The sequence below is a fragment of the Pogona vitticeps genome, chromosome 1 (assembly GCF_051106095.1).
Source record: "Pogona vitticeps strain Pit_001003342236 chromosome 1, PviZW2.1, whole genome shotgun sequence".
NCBI classification, from domain to species: Eukaryota; Metazoa; Chordata; class Lepidosauria; order Squamata; family Agamidae; genus Pogona; species Pogona vitticeps.
In genome coordinates this window covers 36,900,590-36,920,888 of record NC_135783.1, presented here as the reverse complement: position 1 = coordinate 36,920,888, position 20,299 = coordinate 36,900,590, and the positions used below count along the sequence as shown (strand labels likewise).

The 20,299-nt window shown below is 40.3% G+C and overlaps 1 protein-coding gene across 1 annotated transcript in view; it reads right to left on the bottom strand.

Moving 5' to 3' along the window:
* Window positions 1-20,299, bottom strand: part of DNAH14 (dynein axonemal heavy chain 14) — a 334,274-nt gene that overhangs the window by 235,306 nt on the left and 78,669 nt on the right. Inside the window, 8 exon segments of the mRNA XM_072989973.2 lie at window positions 803-921; window positions 1,012-1,116; window positions 2,192-2,363; window positions 12,609-12,730; window positions 13,499-13,744; window positions 14,032-14,222; window positions 14,736-15,129; window positions 19,739-20,080. Coding sequence (XP_072846074.2) covers window positions 803-921; window positions 1,012-1,116; window positions 2,192-2,363; window positions 12,609-12,730; window positions 13,499-13,744; window positions 14,032-14,222; window positions 14,736-15,129; window positions 19,739-20,080 — 1,691 coding nt within the window.

The following is a 20,299-nucleotide window of genomic DNA, read 5'->3' as shown; positions in this document are numbered from 1 at the left end:
TGAGGTAATCACTAGGACGGGCAGACCACGTGGTGTATGGGGGGGTGGTCCTAGCGAACCTTTAGCTCTAGAATATTCCGAGGCCTCTGCATAGGCACAGACTTAACCCATTAGTGTGCATTCACAGAGACCACGAAGAAGAACACGTTCACTTCAATAAGTCTCCCTGCAAGGGAAAAAGAGGGACCACATTCTCCTTGGTTTCTCACCATAAGTGCAAGGTTGTGAGATTCACATCCCTAAGTGACAGTATTCACTACTTCCATTTTATGTAAATTCAACTATAACATGTGAATGCACTCTTAAAAGCAGGAGGGAAATCTTATAGATGTTATACTCCAAGTCATCACGAACAATCTTGTATTACAAAATGATTTTTTTTCTTCCATAGGAAACTAGAAGCATATAGAGGACCAATGAGTTCCAAAATGCTGGTTCCAATGGATCAAAAGATTACAGCCTATTTGAAAGGAACCAATGGATTGAACTGTTCAACTTAACATACAGATACTCCAAAATGTATGGGAGTAATATTCATTCTGGCAAAGGGAAACTATATACACTAAAAACTCTACTTCCTCTTGCTCTCCTAGCATTCTTTAAAAGCAGCAAAAGCAAACAAATAAACAAACAAAAGATTTATGGATCACACAAATAATTTATCTCTTAATTGAAATATGAAATTGTGCAAAGACACTAGTAGACTTTGCTACAATGAATTGGAACCCTTTTTTCTCATCATATGATGACAAACAGTGTCACTGACATTACTACTAAGATATAAAATAACTGAAAAGCATACTTTGGCAATAAAAGAATTTCCCCTTCTGCAGATCTGATCATTAAAATCATTGGCGGTCTCTGTTCCTGTGGACGTATATATAACTTCCTTATATTTGCAAAACATTTCACAAGATGAGGCTGAAACAGAGATGTGAAGCACAACAGAATTAATTAACCACACTAACATAAAAATTTAAATGAACAATATTTGTGAAACTGAATTGTTACCTGCACGGCATCATGGTTTTTATTTTCAGCTAATATTTCCAGGAGTTCAGCATTGCTTAGAAAATAAAATCTTGGGAAAATCATACGTTTAACTTCAAGATAGTCCTGCCCATAAAATGGAAATAAAATAAAATTTGATTTTAACATTAGAAGGTGAAAGCAAAACTGAAATTCAGTATCCTAGACATTAAACCCTCAGGAGTCTATTTCCTCAGCTCTTTTCTCTTCAACCCATCTTTACCATATCTTCTTGTTTTAGATTCTGTTGAAATAGAACATGATGCAGGAAGATAATTTTGGACCCTGAATTAGTGGGCAGCGGGTGTTCAGGCTTGTGCGAAGGCATTTGGACTAGTGGGGGTTGTTCGAGCTCATGTGGAACAATCAGGCAGGGGAGAGATTGAGGGGGTGTGGGCAATCTGGCTGGTAAGGGGATGATTGGGTGGGTGAGGAAGGGGGTGAACGAGAGCAAATTTTTTCACATCTGTGGAATCGATTCCAATGAATTTATTTCATGTCGACATCAAAATAAAAATATCTATGACAGAGGAGCAGAAAAACTTGCTCCCCTGGCACACTACTCCACACATGCAGATACCCCATGTGTATGTCTATATTTGAATCAGTTTTTTTAAGCAGAACCCAATAAAAGTGTTTTTTTTTACTGTAAGTGGGATCAGGCTCATGTACATCAAATAAATATAGATGCACATTTTAGTGGATTTTAAAATGTGATGGAATTAAATTACAAATTAACATATGGGAAATGGACATGGACCAAAACCAGATTCATCTGTCCATTCTTAAATGGTGTTCAGAGTACAAGCTACAGAAAAAAAGGATATAGTTTTCTACATAAAGGACTATCTTCTGGGAACAGAAGTAACTTCAAGCCAGTTTTGTAAGTTAAAAGAGCAAAATGGCTTTAGCCTGCCAATGGAAAATTTTCTAACTGCTGTCAGCTGAATCTGGAACACTAACTAGGAAATTGTGCTTGATAAAGGGATGATCTCACATTTTAAGACCTTATATAAACCAGATATCTTATTATTAAATTTGTCTTGAAATTATCAAGTCATTTCTCCAATAAATTTCAATAAATCCACAGGCCAATTTCATAATACTAACATTATCACTTTGGGGAATATCCTCTGTAATCAAAGCATCCAGTATTATTTACCTCAAGCGCTTTCTGTATTTTTTCTAGGCATGCATTGTTGCTCTGCAGAATTTCATAAACCCCAGTAGTTGTTGCTGCCTTTAAAGCATTTGGACATTCTTCTGTACGTTTCATGATGTCTTTCCATTTGTTATCAACTTGAGAGAAAAGATTTGCTTCTTCTGGAAGCTGCCTGTTTTTTATTTTTTAAAAAAAGTCATAGGAAACAATTTGCAAAGCAAAATTTCAGGCTGAGGTGTAATGTATTTGAACAGAATCCTGTTACAGGACATAATGGAGCACACAGTGCAATTCCCAGTTGCACATACAATTCTTTATTTTATGCACACATGCAAAGAGGCACCCCAGACCACCATGCATAAATGTCTATCTGGTTGCCATGGTGGGGTAAGGGAGAGAAAAAGGCTGGAAAGAAGAAGTCAAAGCCGCTGTCTCCTGTTCCTTGTGGCGAGGGAGTGGGAACTGTGCACTTTCCTATCCACAGGTCAACTGAATGCACCCTTCCAAATTTCAAGAACAAAACCATATCCTTTCTAGAAAGACATTAGAAATAAGAGCTCTATTCCAGAGATGAAGAGCAAGACACCTGGGTTTTTTATCTGAATATAGTAATGTATCTATGAGGAAGCAATGAACAAAATCCTCCTCGCATTATATTGTGGAAGCTGATGACATCATATTTCAGCACTGGTAAAATTTAATATAAAAACTGAAACCTTCTTATCCCTCCCCCCTTTAAGTTCCAAGGCTTACTAGGGCTCCTTTTTGCTCTTGGGAAGCCTTTGGGAGCCTCAGGATGGTGGAGGACCCTTTAATACCCCAAAATTGTTGATGGATCACTGATAGTGGGCCTTATCCCAGTGGTGTTCTGGCTGTGCTCTTTTTTTACTATTAAAGGCTCCTCCCTGTCCCAAAGCTTCCAAAGACTTTCACAAGGCAAAAGAGAGCCTTAGAGCCTTGAAAAGTGAAAGCGGGAGGGAAAATAGGAAGCTTTCAGTTAATTTACATTAAATTTTACTGAACTTGGATGATGATTGTGACAACCCCAGACCTACTGGGATATGCCACAGTTTCACTAAGCTGCCACCAACCATTCCCTATAAGAAGTCACACAGACCAGGGATGGATTTTTAACAAATAAAGGAATAGGGTTTATTTAAATAACACACAGGGAAAATAAAATGATCAAGTGAATAAGATACAGTAACGTGGCTTAGTCTCAATCATACATACACCAGTTTGGTTCACACATAACACCTTTAAATAAAGCACAGACCCTGAACCTATCAGTTCTGGCTAACCATACAGACACCTGAACCTATCAGGTTGGTACTGACTGACACACAGTAGTACCCTGTCTGACACACAGACTCCCACACCAGCTTCTTCTCTCAGCTCTCCTTCAGCTCTCCTAACTTCTCCACACAAACTCCACATATATATACAGTACAGCCCCTCCTCCTGATGTCCCGCCTTCCACTCCCCATAGGATGGAACTTTCCCTCCAAACCCATGACAGACAGGTACCATCAGTGCTGTATGTAACACCTCCCCTCTTTATAAGTTGTTTTGTAGGGGGAAAGCTAAGGTGCTTTTCTCCAAAAAACAACCTGGATCCAAAACATACAAAAACAGTTATACATTAACATACAATACCATACTTACTTATACTTACACTCTAAGTGAAACATATCTATTAGGCATTTAAACATTTACCATTTACATTACATCAAGTTACCTTTATTCATACAAACCAAGTATGTTTAATGAACAGATACATTTAACCTTTGGTCACCAAAATATATACATAGTCCATGTTTCTTCGCCGTCTTCAGTCTTCGGGTCTTCTTGACAAGGCGTCAGCAACACAGTTCACTGACCCTCTGACCACCTTCACTTCAAAGTCATAGTCTTGCAGGTTTAAAGCCCACCTCATAAGTTTGCTATTGTGGGTTTTCATTGTCTTTAACCATTGCAGTGGTGAATGGTCAGTGCACAGAATAAAATGTCTTCCCCAGATGTAAGGCTTGGCCTTCTGGATCGCGTAGACTATGGCCAGGCACTCCTTTTCCACGGTTGCCAAATGTCTCTCACCTTTCTGGAGTTTCCTACTCAGGTAGGACACTGGATGCTGGTCACCATTTTCATCCTCCTGGCAAAGAACTGCTCCTACCCCGCTGTTAGACGCATCGGTGTAGATGATGAACTCCCGGTCGAAGTCTGGAGCACGCAGCACTGGATAGTTGATGAGGGCCTCCTTCAACCTCTGGAACGCCTCCTCACAGTCGCTGGTCCACGGGATGCGGTCATCAGTCTTCTTCCTCGTCAGATCGGTCAGCGGAGCCGCAATCTCGCTAAACCTCGGGATGAACTTTCTGTAGTAGCCCACCAACCCAAGAAATGATTTGACTTTTTTCTTGGTGTTGGGTCGGGGCCAATCACGAACTGCTTCTATCTTGGCCTCTAGGGGTTTTATCACTCCTCCCCCTACCATGTGACCCAAATATTTTATTTCTGGGCTACCCAGCTGCAGTTTGTTCTCTTTACAGGGCCTAGGCCAAAGCACTTCCTCCCCTGGGTTAAAGTGCCTCTCCCTGCCTTTGTGGTCATACCATGTTTTCTGTCTGACCTTCTGAGCTTGCAGGTTTTCTGCTGCTAGCTCTAGGTTTCTCTTGAGGTCATCCATCAAGGTGTCTATGTATGTCACAACATCTTGTGGGTCATCCTGGGTGATCTGCTCCCAATTTTGTTTGATCAAATCAAGGGGCCCTTTCACCCTTCTCCCAAATAAAAGTTCAAACGGACTGAACCCGGTACTGGCTTGTGGCACTGATCGATAAGCAAACAAAAGGGATTGCAGCTTCTGGTCCCAATTGTTTGGATTCTCTGCCAAGTAAGCCCTAATCATGCGCATCAGAGTCCCATTGAACTTCTCCGTTAACCCATTACTTTCAGGGTGATAGGCAGTGGTTTCCTTGTGTTTAATTCCACAGATTTGCCATAACCGTTTCATGAGCTTTGATGTAAACGATGCGCCCAAATCTGTGATTATTTCTGAGGCAAATCCCATCCTGGACATATACCCCACCAAGGCATCTGCCACTGTGTTAGTTTCAATGTTAGACAAGGGAATGGCTTCAGGGTACCTCGTGGCATGGTCCACAATGGTGAGAATGAACCTGTTCCCCCTCTTTGTGGCCTTGGGCAAAGGTCCCACAATATCCACCCCTATGCATTTGAACGGAGTGTCAATCACAGGCAAAGGGCACAACTTTGCTTTTGTCCTGTCCCGGTTATTCCCCTGCCTCTGACACACATCACATTGTTTACAGAACTCCTTGATCTGCTTCCCTATTTCAGGCCAGTAAAAATTCTGTGTGATTCTCTGCTGTGTTTTGTTCACCCCTAAGTGCGCAGCAAACATGTCAGAGTGCCCCCTCTGTAAGATCATGGGGCGATACTTTTCTGGTACCACTAGCTGACTTCTGATCCCATCTCCCCCTTTTGAGATGTTCCTCAGGGTCTCTCTATATAAAATCCCCTCTTTCTCTCGAAATCTCACTGGGGTTTCAGGTGTTAGCTGGGCGTCTGTCACCTGTTCAAAACACTTTTGGAGAGTGGCGTCTGCCTTTTGCTCTTGGCCAAATCGGCTGTCCGTGGTCATGGTTTCCACCACAGCTTCGGAACTCCCACCTGCTTACGTCTCGGGCTCATCAGTACCCCCTTGAACTGTCCCCGTGGTGGCTTGTGAACGTGTAATCACTAGCACCCGTTTCACATGTTCAGCCAGGTCATTTCCCACGAGCACGGCTGCTGGCAGAGTCGATGAAATCGCTAGCCGCCAAACTCCCCTCCAGCCTTGAAAGTTCACAGGTACCTCCGCTACTGGCAGCGAGATCACCTGTCCCTCAATCCCTGCCACCTTTAGGCTCTCATTCGGGATTATATACTCCCTAGGAATAATATCTGGATGGCACAGGGTCACCTGGGAACAAGTATCCCTCAACCCCCTATACTGATGGTCAAGTATTCCTACGTCCACCCCTGCGGTTTCAAACAACTGTGAATCTGTTCTCACTAGCAAGCAGCGCTTGACCTCCACAAGAGGACCATTTTCTCCAGCCTGATCAGCAGATGTATCTGTTCCAGATTGAGTAGCCATGGCAACAGGCTCCCTCAGTGACAAGGAGCTTTGCTCTTTCTGGACACAGAACACAGCTTTTGGCTTGGTTCCACTCAAGTCATGAGGCACATTTCCCTTTAGCTGCTTTAATTTCTCACACTCTGAGATTAGATGGCCCTTTCCTTGACAGAAATAACATTTTCTGCTGTATTTGGAGTCTTTCTCCTCTGGTTTTGGTTTTCCCTCCAAAATCTGGTTCCTGGACTGGCTCTGCCCAGAAGTTTTATCAACAAAATGGCCGCCCATTTTTGGCGGGCTCTGAACTAACCCTTTGGAGTACTTAGGGTCCCATGTTTCCCTCATGTTTTCTTCAAAATAATTCAGGTTTTGATGTTGTACCTTAACCTGTGTGCCTTCTTTTGGTTTCTTTTCTAGCTGCAATTTCTTCTCTTTTATTCTCAAATCCAGCTCCTTTTGCTTAGCCTCAAACTCAGCCCTGATCTGTAAAATTTCTTCCTCAGCCCTAGCTTTTATCTCTTTTACTTTTTCTTCAGTCTTATCTCTGATTTCTTTTAATTTAATGTCTTTTTGCTGATTATATTTTTCAAGATCTTGCTCACTTTGTCTGACCTGAGCCTCATACTTTTCTTTCTTTGACATTTCTTCAACTGATAAATTGTTAATAAACTTGTTTAGGAAATCCACTTCTAATTGTACCATTCTAATTTGGTGTTTCAGTTCCATCTCTTTTATCCTCATGGCCATTCCCCTTTTCTTGGCATCTGCCTCTGCCTGACGGATTTCAGCTCTTTCTCTGGCCTCCCTTTCCAATTGTTTCATCCTAAATTCATGCTGTTGGGCTAGGAGCATTTTTCTGAGTTCTGGGTTCTGTTCTCCCGTGCTGTTCTCCTGCACTGAGCCAAATTCCTCCTCAGAACCCTGGTCCACCTGTGGGTCTTTCACTTCACCCATTTCTGCCATTTGGCTTCGAGTCAAGGGCATAATCCCCCCCCCAGAACAGGCTGCTTTCAAAAGTCAAGCCTCAAAATAAAGCGACCACTTTTTTTTTTCTTTTTTGCCTCAGAACCAGCCTTCTATAGATTGCTGCTGTTCTTTCAGCACTAACTTGCAACTGTTGCCAGCCAGAGTCTACCCCCCTCTGCTAGGCCTCTCAGCAGACAAGCTAGATCACTGCTACTTCACTCAGCTTTGCCTCAGCTTTTTTCCCGCCAAAACAGGTTGCCTCGGAGCTCCCTAATCTAGTCCCACCAATCTGAGGTCACACGTTCTTCCACTAGCGTACCTCCCCGTGAGGTAAGCCTAGAAGATTACCTACGCGCTCTCAGATTGTCCCTGACTAGACCCCCCTTGCTCTGGGCACACTTGCCAAGGCTTTGCTGGACCACTGGACAACTGGACCAGTCGTATCCCACACGCTGGACACCAATCAATGTGACAACCCCAGACCTACTGGGATATGCCACAGTTTCACTAAGCTGCCACCAACCATTCCCTATAAGAAGTCACACAGACCAGGGATGGATTTTTAACAAATAAAGGAATAGGGTTTATTTAAATAACACACAGGGAAAATAAAATGATCAAGTGAATAAGATACAGTAACGTGGCTTAGTCTCAATCATACATACACCAGTTTGGTTCACACAGAACACCTTTAAATAAAGCACAGACCCTGAACCTATCAGTTCTGGCTAACCATACAGACACCTGAACCTATCAGGTTGGTACTGACTGACACACAGTAGTACCCTGTCTGACACACAGACTCCCACACCAGCTTCTTCTCTCAGCTCTCCTTCCAGCTTCTCCTCAGCTCTTCTTCTTCTCCACACAAGCTCCACATATATATACAGTACAGCCCCTCCTCCCTGATGTCCCGCCTTCCACTCCCCATAGGATGGAACTTTCCCTCCAAACCCATGACAGACAGGTACCATCAGTGCTGTATGTAACAATGATGTCATTGGATTCTGCCAATGTAAATTTCTGTAAGATGATTTTGTACAGGGTAAAATATCTGACATATTACTGTACATTTGAAAAGTTGCAAGAACATGGTTAACTATGCTGCAATCCTTCTCTGTATGGGATTAAGCATTTAAAACTAATGGAATGGTTAATGGAGATTAACCATGCTTTCAAGAAACAATTGAAGGCATCTCTCTCAATGTAACAAGATGTGTATCCGTAGTCTTCCTTTTCATGCATCCCATCTCATATGTAAAGCTTTATTCTTCCAAAGTTTTTTATACCAACAATATTTTTCCTGAAAAATATTTATATGGTTCAATCTCTTCCAAAGACTATTTGTTCAGCCTAGCTTTCTCCCAAATCTCGGGCTTCCGTAATTCCAAGGTTTTTCAGTCTTCCACTAAGATTACTACAATAACTATTAAAACAATAGAAAATTAATTATAATAAATTAAATTGCTGTTCTATGCACTTGTTCTCCTTCATACCTGATTTCTGAAACTTCTTGGGCTTAGAAATCTGCCTCCCAGAATTGTGTCAAATTCATGTTGGTTGCTTCGATGACACTGTCCAACCATCTCATCCTCTGTCATCCCCTTCTCCTCTTGCCTTCACACTTTCCCAACATCAAGGTCTTTTCCAAGGAGTCTTCTCTTCTCATGAGACTGCCAAAGTATTGGAGCCTCAGTTTCAGAATCTGTCATTCCAGTGAGCACTCAGGTTTGATTTCCTTTAGAATTGATAGGTTTGTTCTCCTTGCAGTCCAGGGGACTCTCAAGAGTCTCTTCCAGCACCACAATTCAAAGGCATCAGTTCTTTGGCGATCAACTTTCTTTATGGTCCAGCTGTCACTTCCATACATCACTACAGGAAAAACCATAGCTTTGACTATTCAGACTTTTGTTGGCAAGGTGATGTCTCTGCTTTTTAAGATGCTGTCAAGGTTTGTCATCGCTTTCCCCCCAAGAAGCAGGCGTCTTTTAATTTCATGGCTGCTGTCTCCATCTGCGTGATCATGGAGCCCAAGAAAGTAAAATCTGTCACTGCCTCCCTATCTTACCCTTCTATTTCCCAGGAGGTGATGGGACCAGTGGCCATGATCTTAGTTTTTTTGACATTGAGTTTCAGACCGTTTTTGCACTCTCTTTCACTGTAATTACGAGGTTCTTTAATTCCTTCTCACTTTCTGCCATCAGAGTGGTATCATCTGCATATCTGAGGTTGTTGATATTTCTTCCGGCAATCTTAATCCCATTGTGGGATTCCTCCAGTCCAGACTTTCGCATGATGTATTCTGCATATAAATTAAATAAGATGGGGGACAATAGACAGCCTTGTTGTACTCCTTTCCCAATTTTGAACCAATCAGTTGTTCCATATCCAGTTCTAACTGTTGCTTCCTGTCCCACGTATAGGTTTCACTCCCATTTCTTTAAGGACTTGCCATAGTTTGCTGTGGTCCACACAGTCAAAGGCTTTTGCATTGTCAATGAAGCAGAAATAGATATTTTTCTGGAACTCTCTGGCTTTCTCCATAATCCAGCGCAGGTTAGCAATTTGGTCTCTAGTTTCTCTGCCCCTTCAAAATCCAGCTTGTACTTCTGGGAGTTCTTGATCCACATACTGCTGAAGCCTACCTTTGATGATTTTGAGCATAACCTTAATAGCGTGTGAAATGGGTGCAATTGTACGGTAGTTGGAGCATTCTTTGGCACTGCCCTTCTTTGAGACTGAGATGTAGACTGATCTTTTCCAATCCTCTGGCCACTGCTGAGTTTTCCAAACTTGCTGGCATATTGAGTGTAGCACCTTAACAGCATCATCTTTTAAGATTTTAAATAGTTCCACTGGAATGTCATCACCCCCACTGACCGTGTTGTTAGCCATGCTTTCTAAGGCCCACTTGACTTCACTCTCCAGGATGTCTGGTTCAAGGTCAGCAACCACATTATCTGGGTTGTCCGGGATATCCAAATCTTTCTGGTATAATTCCTCTGTGTATTCTTGCCACCTCTTCTTGATGTCTTTTGCTTCTGTGAGGTCCCTCCCATTTTTGTCCTTTATCATGTCCATCTTTGCATAAAACATTCCTTTAATATCTCCAATTTTCTTAAACAGATATCTGGTTTTTCCCTATTATTTTCGTCTATTTCTTTGCACTGTTCATTTAAGAAGGCGCCCTTGTCTCTCCTTGCTATTCTTTGCAAGTCTGCATTCAATTTTCTGTAACTTTCCCTATCTCCCTTGCATTTTGTTTCCCTTTTTTTTCCTGCTATTTCTAAGGCCCCGTTGGACAGCCACTTTGCTTTTTTGCATTTCCTTTTCTTTGGGATGGTTTTTGTTGCTGCCTCCTGTACAATGTTATGAGCCTCTATCCAAAGTTCTTCAGGCACTCTGTCCACCAAATCGAGTTCCTTAAATCTGTTCTTCACTTCCACTGTGTATTCATAAGGGATTTGTGTAGTCATAAGGATATAGTCCTTATTAATTACGCAAATATAATTATGTGTTTAATAAGATCTCATGCATCATCATAATTACCTGACATGATAATCCTTTCCATTTCAACAGATACATTTAGCTTATATAGAATGTAATCAGATGGGCAATAAGCCTACTGTTTGGACCACTGTGGAGATGGGTTAGCTTGCTGGAGCAAGCAAAATAAACTCCAGAATGATCCTACCCACACTTCTCTGACCCCTGTCAGGGAATTCTACTTTTTGGTCTGAGAAGAATAACTCTGATTTGATCTCTTTACCAATGTGTGTGATCACTGGAAATAAACCAGAAACGAACCTTCCTCTCGATTTGCCAATATCATGAAGTGGCTTAAGAAAAAAATCACATCATGATACTGGCTAATTAAACTCTTCCTCTGCTCCTCAGCAGAGAGGCTGGGGAAGTGCAAAAAAATTAGACTCAATTAGGGCAGAGAAAATGTACTCTGTAAATTTAAAAATATAAGACAATTCCAAAATTTCCTTCCACAAGTAGAAAGAGAGAGTAGGGGTTAATGAGGGGGATTTTTGTTTGATTATCTCGTAAAGGTCCAGCTGAGAGCCTGCCAATTTGGCTGTGGGCATGTTTTTGACCATACCTTTAAGAGAAAAGTATATTTGGTATATATCAAATGTATGTGGAGGGACTGAGGAAGTGAAAACTAAAGTGAGTGTATTAGATACATGTATTTTTTCAGTTTCTTGGCCCCTCCATGGAGCCAAGGAAGTGTTTAACTTGCCAATATCTCTTGTTAAGCCACTTTACCATACTGGCAAATTGATAGTGGTCTCCTGCAGAGCAAATAGAGTCATTTGTAGTCCATATTTCATTTGGATGCAAGGATCACACCAAATTGCATACTGGTCCTCCTAGTGACCCTATTTAGCTTATTATTGCCCAGTCGTATAGACAAGCCCTGAGTTACAAATTAGTTTTGCTGCATTGGATTTCACACACAATTAGCATTTTCTGTGCACCATGCAAAGTGAATTTTGTGAAAGGGATTGTTTGTTCCTGTCAGAGTTTACACAGAAGCAGCTCTCTCACCCTCTTTCCTGTCCTCTTCCATGCATTTTGCTTGCAGATGAGAGTTGCTTGATTCTCCTAGACTGCAGAAATTATCTGTAAGCATTTAGCATCTCCCTCTCTCACTTTTGGAATCCAAAATTTAATCTAAGCTTTGGAAAGTTCCTCCTTGCCATAGAGAAGATTCTACTTGCTTCTGCACAAGGCTGTTTCTGAAACCATACTTTGATAATGACATTTAAGAGGGCAGCTTTTAACATGCAATTGTGGATATCGAATTTCATGCTGACTTTATTCCATGGCTACCACTAGTTGTTGGAGAAAAAGGCAAAGATTGTTGTATAGTATGGTACAAAAATTTGATACTAAATTATATGAGAATTATTTCTCTGGAGTCTCATGAACAAGAGAAGAAGAAGCCTGAAAATTAAGTCAACAGCCCATTGCAATATGCTTAGGTTCACAGCCAAGTACAACCTCAGATAGTAAAAGCACAGAGACAATCCTGTAAAAGCTGGAAAACACATTTAGAGTGAACAAAATGGCACAGAATTATCTGACATATAAACCAATATGGCTGCCTATATAATCAAGGACTATGTTTAGTTAATTCAATTGTGAGGAGATTTTGAACAATCCCTTCCCATACAATCATTTGACTCTACCAACTAAGAGGACATAGCTGAACTTTATAATGACAAACTCATTTTCCTTTCACAGTAGAGTTTTATTTGTCTGTAACAGATGAGACAATGTTGCTACACCTAAGCATACCTTTTTATTTCTGGAGCATGAAAGATTGGCTCAAGGTAAATCCAATTCCTTTGACAAGTCAACCACTCTTCCAGAGTAGAAGAAAAGAGATTCAGCTTACGATTCCAAGCATCCACAAGACTCTACCGCACAAGAACAGTTATAAAGTGAGTCAGTGTCAGCCTCCTTTTTGAACATCTGGATTCAGCTTATTTTAAAAAAATTTAAAGTCAACAATGTACTATATGCTGGTCTTCAGTTAGTGGATCAACATTTTATATATAAAGTATTACTATACATAAAGAACGATGGCATGACTACCTTTAGGAAGAAGAATGAAAAAAAAAGAGAGAGAGAAATTGAGAGAGAGAGAGAGAAATCAAAGCAGACAGATATGATAAAGGTAAAAACAAACATTGTGTAGGGGGCTATAACGATCGCAAAAAAACTCATCGTTAAGTGATTTCCTTGGCAAGTGGGGTAATCGTCAAGCAGGGCAGCACTGTATAATGATTGAATTGAATATTCAAAATTATCATGAAACATCTCCAAGGGACGTGGTGGCACTGTGGGTTAAACCGCAGAAGCCTATGTGCTGCAAGGTCAGAAGACCAGCAGTCGTAAGATCAAATCCACGCGACAGAGTGAGTTCCCGTCACTTGTCCCCGCTCCTCCCAACTTAGCAGTTTGAAAGCATGCATGCAAGTAGATAAATAGGGACCACCTCGGTGGGAAGGTAACAGTGTTCCGTGTCTAATCATGCTGGCCATGTGGCCATGGAAACTATCTACGGACAAATGCTGGCTCTACGGCTTGGAAATGGGGATGAGCACTGCGCCCTAGAGTTGGACACGACTGGACTAAATGTCAAGGGGAACCTTTACCCTAACTTATCTCCAAGAAAGTTTTACCTTAATGGGTCCAACAAAACAAGAACCTTTAATTGTTGAAATTGTCACTTGAGAATCTTCTAACAGCGCAATTATATCTTCAGCAGATGAAATAATCAAAGTAACAGATGTTTCAGAGTGGTGTGGAGACAAATGAAAATCAGTTTTGTGCCAAAGGGCAATGATTTTTTTCAGCATTACTTCAAGCGTTGTTTCATTGGTAGCCATTATAGACACTTCAGTTATATCTTTTTTGTATTGAAATATCTAGAAGTGAAAACAATTAGAAGTACAGTATAGTGCTATGTTAGACAAAATGCCCTACAGATTTCATGAATAACTGGTATATCTGTTTAGCTAATATATATGCTTGGAATACTGTGAACTGAACAGCTAGTAAGCATAAATTCAGTTCTACATGTTCAGCATTCCTCATGGAGAATGCACACCTCACCAGTCCATGGAATGGAAATTGCACACACATCCTAACGAATAGACAGTATAAAAGTAACAGTATAAAACTGGTGTTGCTAACTTATAAATCATATAATTACATCAAGTTCCAGAATCTTATCCAAGGTAAGTCTTTTGTCCCCAAAAACTGACTGTCCGATGATGTTCTGTATTGTTTCCCAGTGTCTTGCTTGAAGATAGGGATTCCTCAAAGACACAATGATAGGCAAAAATTCCTTGAAATCCATCAACGACTTCTTCAAAGCAGGTAAAATAGTATTTTCTGGCAAGCCTTTAAAATATGAAAGTGTTAGACACATTAAAAATAATTGTTAGAGGTTTATTTCAGATATACCTTATAATAAAAAAATCTTCTCTTTGGTGACCTTCTTATCCTTCTTTACATCACTACCTTCAAATTGGATATATTTTATTTCCCTGAATTACATATTTAATTATTTATACTTCTACTGCAAGTATACTTTTCTCACATAGTCACAAGCAAAAACTACATAGAAGTTGATGCATAATTTATTCCTTGGAGTTTAAAAAGTTAGGTTTACATTTGGCAGAATAGTCTTACAAAGACCAGAAATGTAGATTCATATTGTAAGACTTTATAAGGTATATTTTAAAACAATATATTATCATTCTGTCTTGTAATAATCAAAATGGGGCAGGATAGCCTTTACTTACTACCTCTTCATAGCTGCACTAAAGCCAAAGTACAGATTATCATGTTTAAATCTTAAAGAAAACTTTTTCTTTAATTAAATCTAATTGTTGTGACTATCAATTACTTTACCTTTTTCTAGAATGTGCATGATCTGCATGAATCTGTTAACATCTCTTTGAATTAAATCCACATCAAGATTCCAAAAAATAGTGTGTGTCCATTTAAAGTAAAGCTTCGTCCATTCTTCCTGTGCATCCCATAACAATTTAAGCACTGTTAATTCACTTTCAATTTCAGCAAGTTCTGCATTCACTCTCTGAGAATCTCCAACCTGACCTCTGTGTGACAGCTTTTCTAATGACAATGATTTCATATCACTGATGGAGCTGTCGAAAACAGTCTGGTAATTTGCATACTTTAAAATTTTTTCACTAATTACTACTGATTCTTCAATAAGGCTTTGGATAATTTCTTTAGCAGTCTTGGGCAATGTTTCACTGAGGAGAAGGACAGGATTTCTTACCTAAACAATAAAATAAATAATCAAGTTAACACAATACCAAAAGAATGCTATTTCATTTTGTCAGAAACTAGGGCTAACTGCACCAGCCATTAGAAGTGTTTTATCATACACGCATTGAGTGGAGGTATTGAGACAGTCTTCCATGGTTCATCTGAGACTAATTCAAGATTTGGCCATATTATTCAGAACTAGACTGGAAAAAAAGGAAAAGCAAAGTACCTAACCTTTTCCTATGGCTCAGAAGAATGTTGTGTGCAACAAGTCTCTAACACCAGCCACTAACATACTTTCTCCTTCTTTTGTTTACTTTTGTTTCTCACCTGTCACTATAAAGTTTAAGTGTTGCTTCCATCATCCATTTAGGTTTTCTTTTCTTTTAACTACAGTAGTCTTTTTGCATTCTTCCCTAATAATGTACTGTAGCTGGTTTCATTCCACAGTTCTCCTGATTCATGATCAATTGAGTGTAATAACACAAATTTGTTCTCCATGTGGAAATTCACTAGAAACGTTATTTATATTTTGGCACTTGGGTACTTTTAAGGAAAATGGTGAGGTAAAAATATTTTAAATAAATAGGATTAGTTTTGCTCTATTTTTTATATTAATAGTTCATGGTCACTACTGCGATCTATTGTTTTTCCCCCAGAAATAAAATACAGCTCCCTCATCTCCTGCTTCCAATTGTGTTGACTGTTTGATTTCTGTGTTGGCCATCCGGTGATATTCATATGAACAGTCATTTGTTTGGTCATATGAAGCATGCTTTTGCAATAAATAAATAAATAAATAAATAAATAAATAAATAAATAAATAAAGAAAGAAAGAAAGAAAGAAAGAAAGAAAGAAAGAAAGAAAGAAAGAAAGAAAGAAAGAAAGAAAATTTCGTTGTATGGGTATACTGTGTATATACTTACAATGACAATAAAATATTATTATTATTAAGAAATTGTTGACTTCACAGAATTCTATGGGTCCTTCTCCTGCTTTGTTTCTAATTCCTAGCCCAAATTCTCCAACAACATTTGGCTTGGCTTTGCTCACTACTTTTGTGTTTCAGTCAGCTATGAGTATGAGCACTCCTTTGATGTGTGATCAATTTCCTCTTGGATATTTGCATAAAAGCTTTTATTTTTCAGCAACTGTATTTGTAGCACAGATGTGAATAATAAATAAATAATAACAGTTTGATCCTGAATGCTTTCACGGCCGGAATCGGGCTGTTTGGCCGCATTCTTAAGGTAGAGTTCTCTACCCAGTCACAAGGACCGGTGATCACTGCACACAAAAGACCGGCTAACGCCATGCATCAATCACAATGACAGATCATCTTTTCCCCTTAGCACAACAATACACCAATAACAAAAAGCTGATCCCATAACTATAAATACTTAACTATCCCACAAACTGCACCAGAGCACAGACAAAATTCTGACTCCTGTCCGCTGAAGATGCCAGCCATAGAGATTGACGAAACATTAGGAAGAAAAACCTTAAGAACACGACCAAACAGCCCAAAAAACCTACAACAAACAGTTCAATCGATTCTTCAAAAAGTTTAATTGATATTATTCAATCAGACATCACATTATAACCCCTGTCTGTCCTAACTCTGGCCACTTTGTAGTTGTCTAACTCAGTGCTTCCCAACCTTGGGTTCCCAGATATTCTTGGATTGTAATATCCCAAAATCCTGGCCAGTGCAGCTAGTGGTGAAGGCTTCTGAGAGTTTCTGTCCAATAACATCTAGGGACCCAAGGTTGGGAACTGCTGGTCTCACACTTGAAAATGTCTCATGCAGTCTGCCCTAGTTTGTTCAAGTCAAGTATTTCTATTTTGAAACATTCCATTTTTACTTTACAGTCTCCGGTTTACACTGATTTATACTCCTCACATTCCATTTTCTAATTCAACATGCTGTCTAGCACTGGACTTTCCTTTCACCCCTGCATATGTCAGCCACCAGATGTCCTTTTAGTTTTAATATAGCTGTATCCTTAGTAACAACATTACGTGTACTGGTCCTTTGCTCTTTCCCAGTAAATCGAATACTAAGCACAGAGGTGGGGCTCTCTTTGATTTCAGAGGAAGGAAGGAATGATTGATCAGTCCTGGACAGATTGACAATCAGCCACCCCAGAAATGTACCTACAGGTGGCATCTGAGGTTGTAAAAATGCAAAGAAAAGATCCTCTGCTAGTGTCACCTTCAGCTACTGCACAATAGCTGCCCTCTAGAAGTTTCTCGGCCCCCAATGGAACTATCAACTCTCTTCTGCTGATGTAGCTGTTATTCTTAGCCTGGTATCTCAGCTGTGAACATTCCACATTGGGTGATCCTGGAGAGCAATGTTCCCTCCAATTTTCTGCTAGCATTGGGTAGAGGTCCCACCCCATGCTTGTGGGGTTCCAGCCATGACCGGAACCAAAAGAGTGGCAACTCTGGCTGTCATGTACCTGCCCAGCTTAGAGGGAATATTGGTGCAGAGTCATAATGCTCTTGGTTTCTCTGACATTTTCAAACCCCTTCACAATGTTAAGGTGTAGATCCAAAATGAGTACTGGATACTTATGCATGCAAAAGGCATTGTGCACATTGTCACAGCTAACTGACAGTGTTGGCAACATATGTAATCATGCCCAACTTAAAACCCAGGACACACCTTGTCAATGAAAACTTTCACAAATCCTCTTGCACATTACTAAATATCCTCTAGAATCTTGGCCTCTGTGTTAAACAAATAGCATGCTGCTAAAAATCACTTTCATACTCTAAAGCAGCCATTCTCATCCTTTGTTTTGGCCTTTGACATAAACATAATATGAAAGAAATACAGGCCAAATCAGGATTGTATAAGTTATATAACAAACCTTATAAGGTGGCATGTGAATAATTGTTCAAGTCACTATCCCCCTTCAAATGTGTCAGGGCCCTCCAGGGCCATAAGGCCCCCATTCAGAATGGCTGCTCTAAGGTAAGTATTATGCCACCATTCAGAGGGTTTAAACTTTTCTCACATATATCCATGATGATAGTAATGGAGAGGTCTCTCCCCCCTCCCCTACCAGTTGATTAATTTTTAGATTTTAAAAACATTGATTAAGGCCTTTCATACTTACTTTAGAGTGATATTTAGCTAACTACTATTTATATTTTTATACTAGCTTTTGGGATAAAGAATGACAGCACAGAGATACTGGATCTCAGCAGAGCCAAAAAAATGTAACCATGGATCAAAATTTAAGTCAGAAGAGAAGTTGGGGGGCTCTAAAACTTATCTCAGTTTTTAGGTGGGATTCAGTTGTAAGACTTGTGGTAAAAATGGACACTCACTAGCCAAAATCCTTTGCCCTCCTACCTTGGAATAATGAGGCGAGAAGGGATGAAAAGAGGGCCACACTTACCATAACACTTTTCAACTCTTAGCCTCTTCAAAGAAGCAAACGGAGCCTGTGGTAGTGCGGAATAATGCTGGTAGCAAAGGTCTCACAGGACCCCTTCTTAACAATGGGCGAGTGTCCAGCCCGAGGTAGTACGGTCTCTATGGCTATGAATCCTCGGCCAGCCATGGTTTGACCACCCACGGGCCTCTAGTCACTTGTCTCTTGGTGACCTTTGGTCTAGAGGTCTCCCTACCGCGTTGTCCCCCCTGACCGTAATCTCATGATCTCATGAGGGTTCAGCCGTTCTATACCCCGCTTGAACTTCACAGGGAACTCACCAATCCATTTTCATTCCACAATACCCACCAGTGTGACCAAAGCAATCACCCTATAAAAGGCCTTCAAACCCTTTGCCAGATCCCTGGACGCAACTGCCAATCAGTGAATGGGTAAAAAAAAATCCTATCTGGCCTCAGTGGTGACCAGTGAAGCTCATACTAGCCAACAGGGTGGGTGGGATGCAAGCCACAAAAGAGGCTGATTGGGAGAGCAGCACCTATTAAGGCCCATTCCCAGATAGTTGGGGTGTGAATATCACATCTCACACTATTCCAGCCAGGAGGGCAAAGACACTCCATGTGGCAAAGTTCCTTGCCAGCGGAGTGCGCCATTTGGTTAGCATTGTTAGTTACACTAGAGTAGATTCAGTATAGTAAGTTGCATCTAGAGTTGCTTATTTGAATAAATGCAATTTATGGAGGAGGGGCTCGCCACATCCCAACAAATTTAACTGGTCTATTTGAGAGCAACTTACTATAGTAAACAACAGAATTTGAACCACAGATTTCCATCTCTACACTAATAGTAATGAACATCCAGAAGCTGTTTTGATATCCAGTTCACAACTCAATTGATATCTCTGTTTCACATGAATCTGCCATAGGCTGATTATAACAGCTTCCAATTTAACGTTTGCAAAGGAAAAGCTTCCATGGCTTCACCTTCTCACCATGTTTCCGTGTATCCTATATATTCTGTATTATGCAGAATCCAAACTAACTAGCCTTCGGGCTTCACCTTTTACTTAAATTCACTCCCAAAATGGAAACAAAACTGTAATCATGACCAAACAGGGAAATTAGATATACGTATCATTGTTTTGGTTTTAGTTCCCTGCAAATATCCTGCAGCTTAAACAGATATTTTTTATTCTCCTAGTAACTTACTTTGTTTTTATACTCCCTCATTTCAGCTTGCAGATTGTCAATATACTCTCCCAGTCCTTCATTGAATTTTATAATATAGTCATCCTTCATTTTTTCACAGACAAGAACAGTTGATTGAAGATTTTGGAGTGTGCGCACAACAGTCTGATAGAGAGCAAGTTGCTGAAGTGGAAGAAAGATATCATAGTCCTTTGCAATAAAGTAGAGCTCGGAGAGACTATTATATTGCATCTGTATTTTGGGTAATTGTGAAGAAACTACATGGAGATATTGCAAATGTTCAATGAATCCATCGACAGTTGTGAGCTCTTTGCTCAAGTTTGCTACTGCTGTCCTTGTGACCTAAATGAAATATTAATAAAATATTTCAATATACACTCTCAAAAGTATAATTCTGCACAACAATGGATATGAAACTGTGCTGCTTCTCTTGCAGCATGGATAAGCAGGCCTAATGAGACACTTAAAGGTGATGTGATAAGTTTTCAAATGTGAGGAATTTATAGTAGGCAGCTGTAGAACCACTTGCCTCCCAGCATCAAAGGTTTACCCTTGCAACCA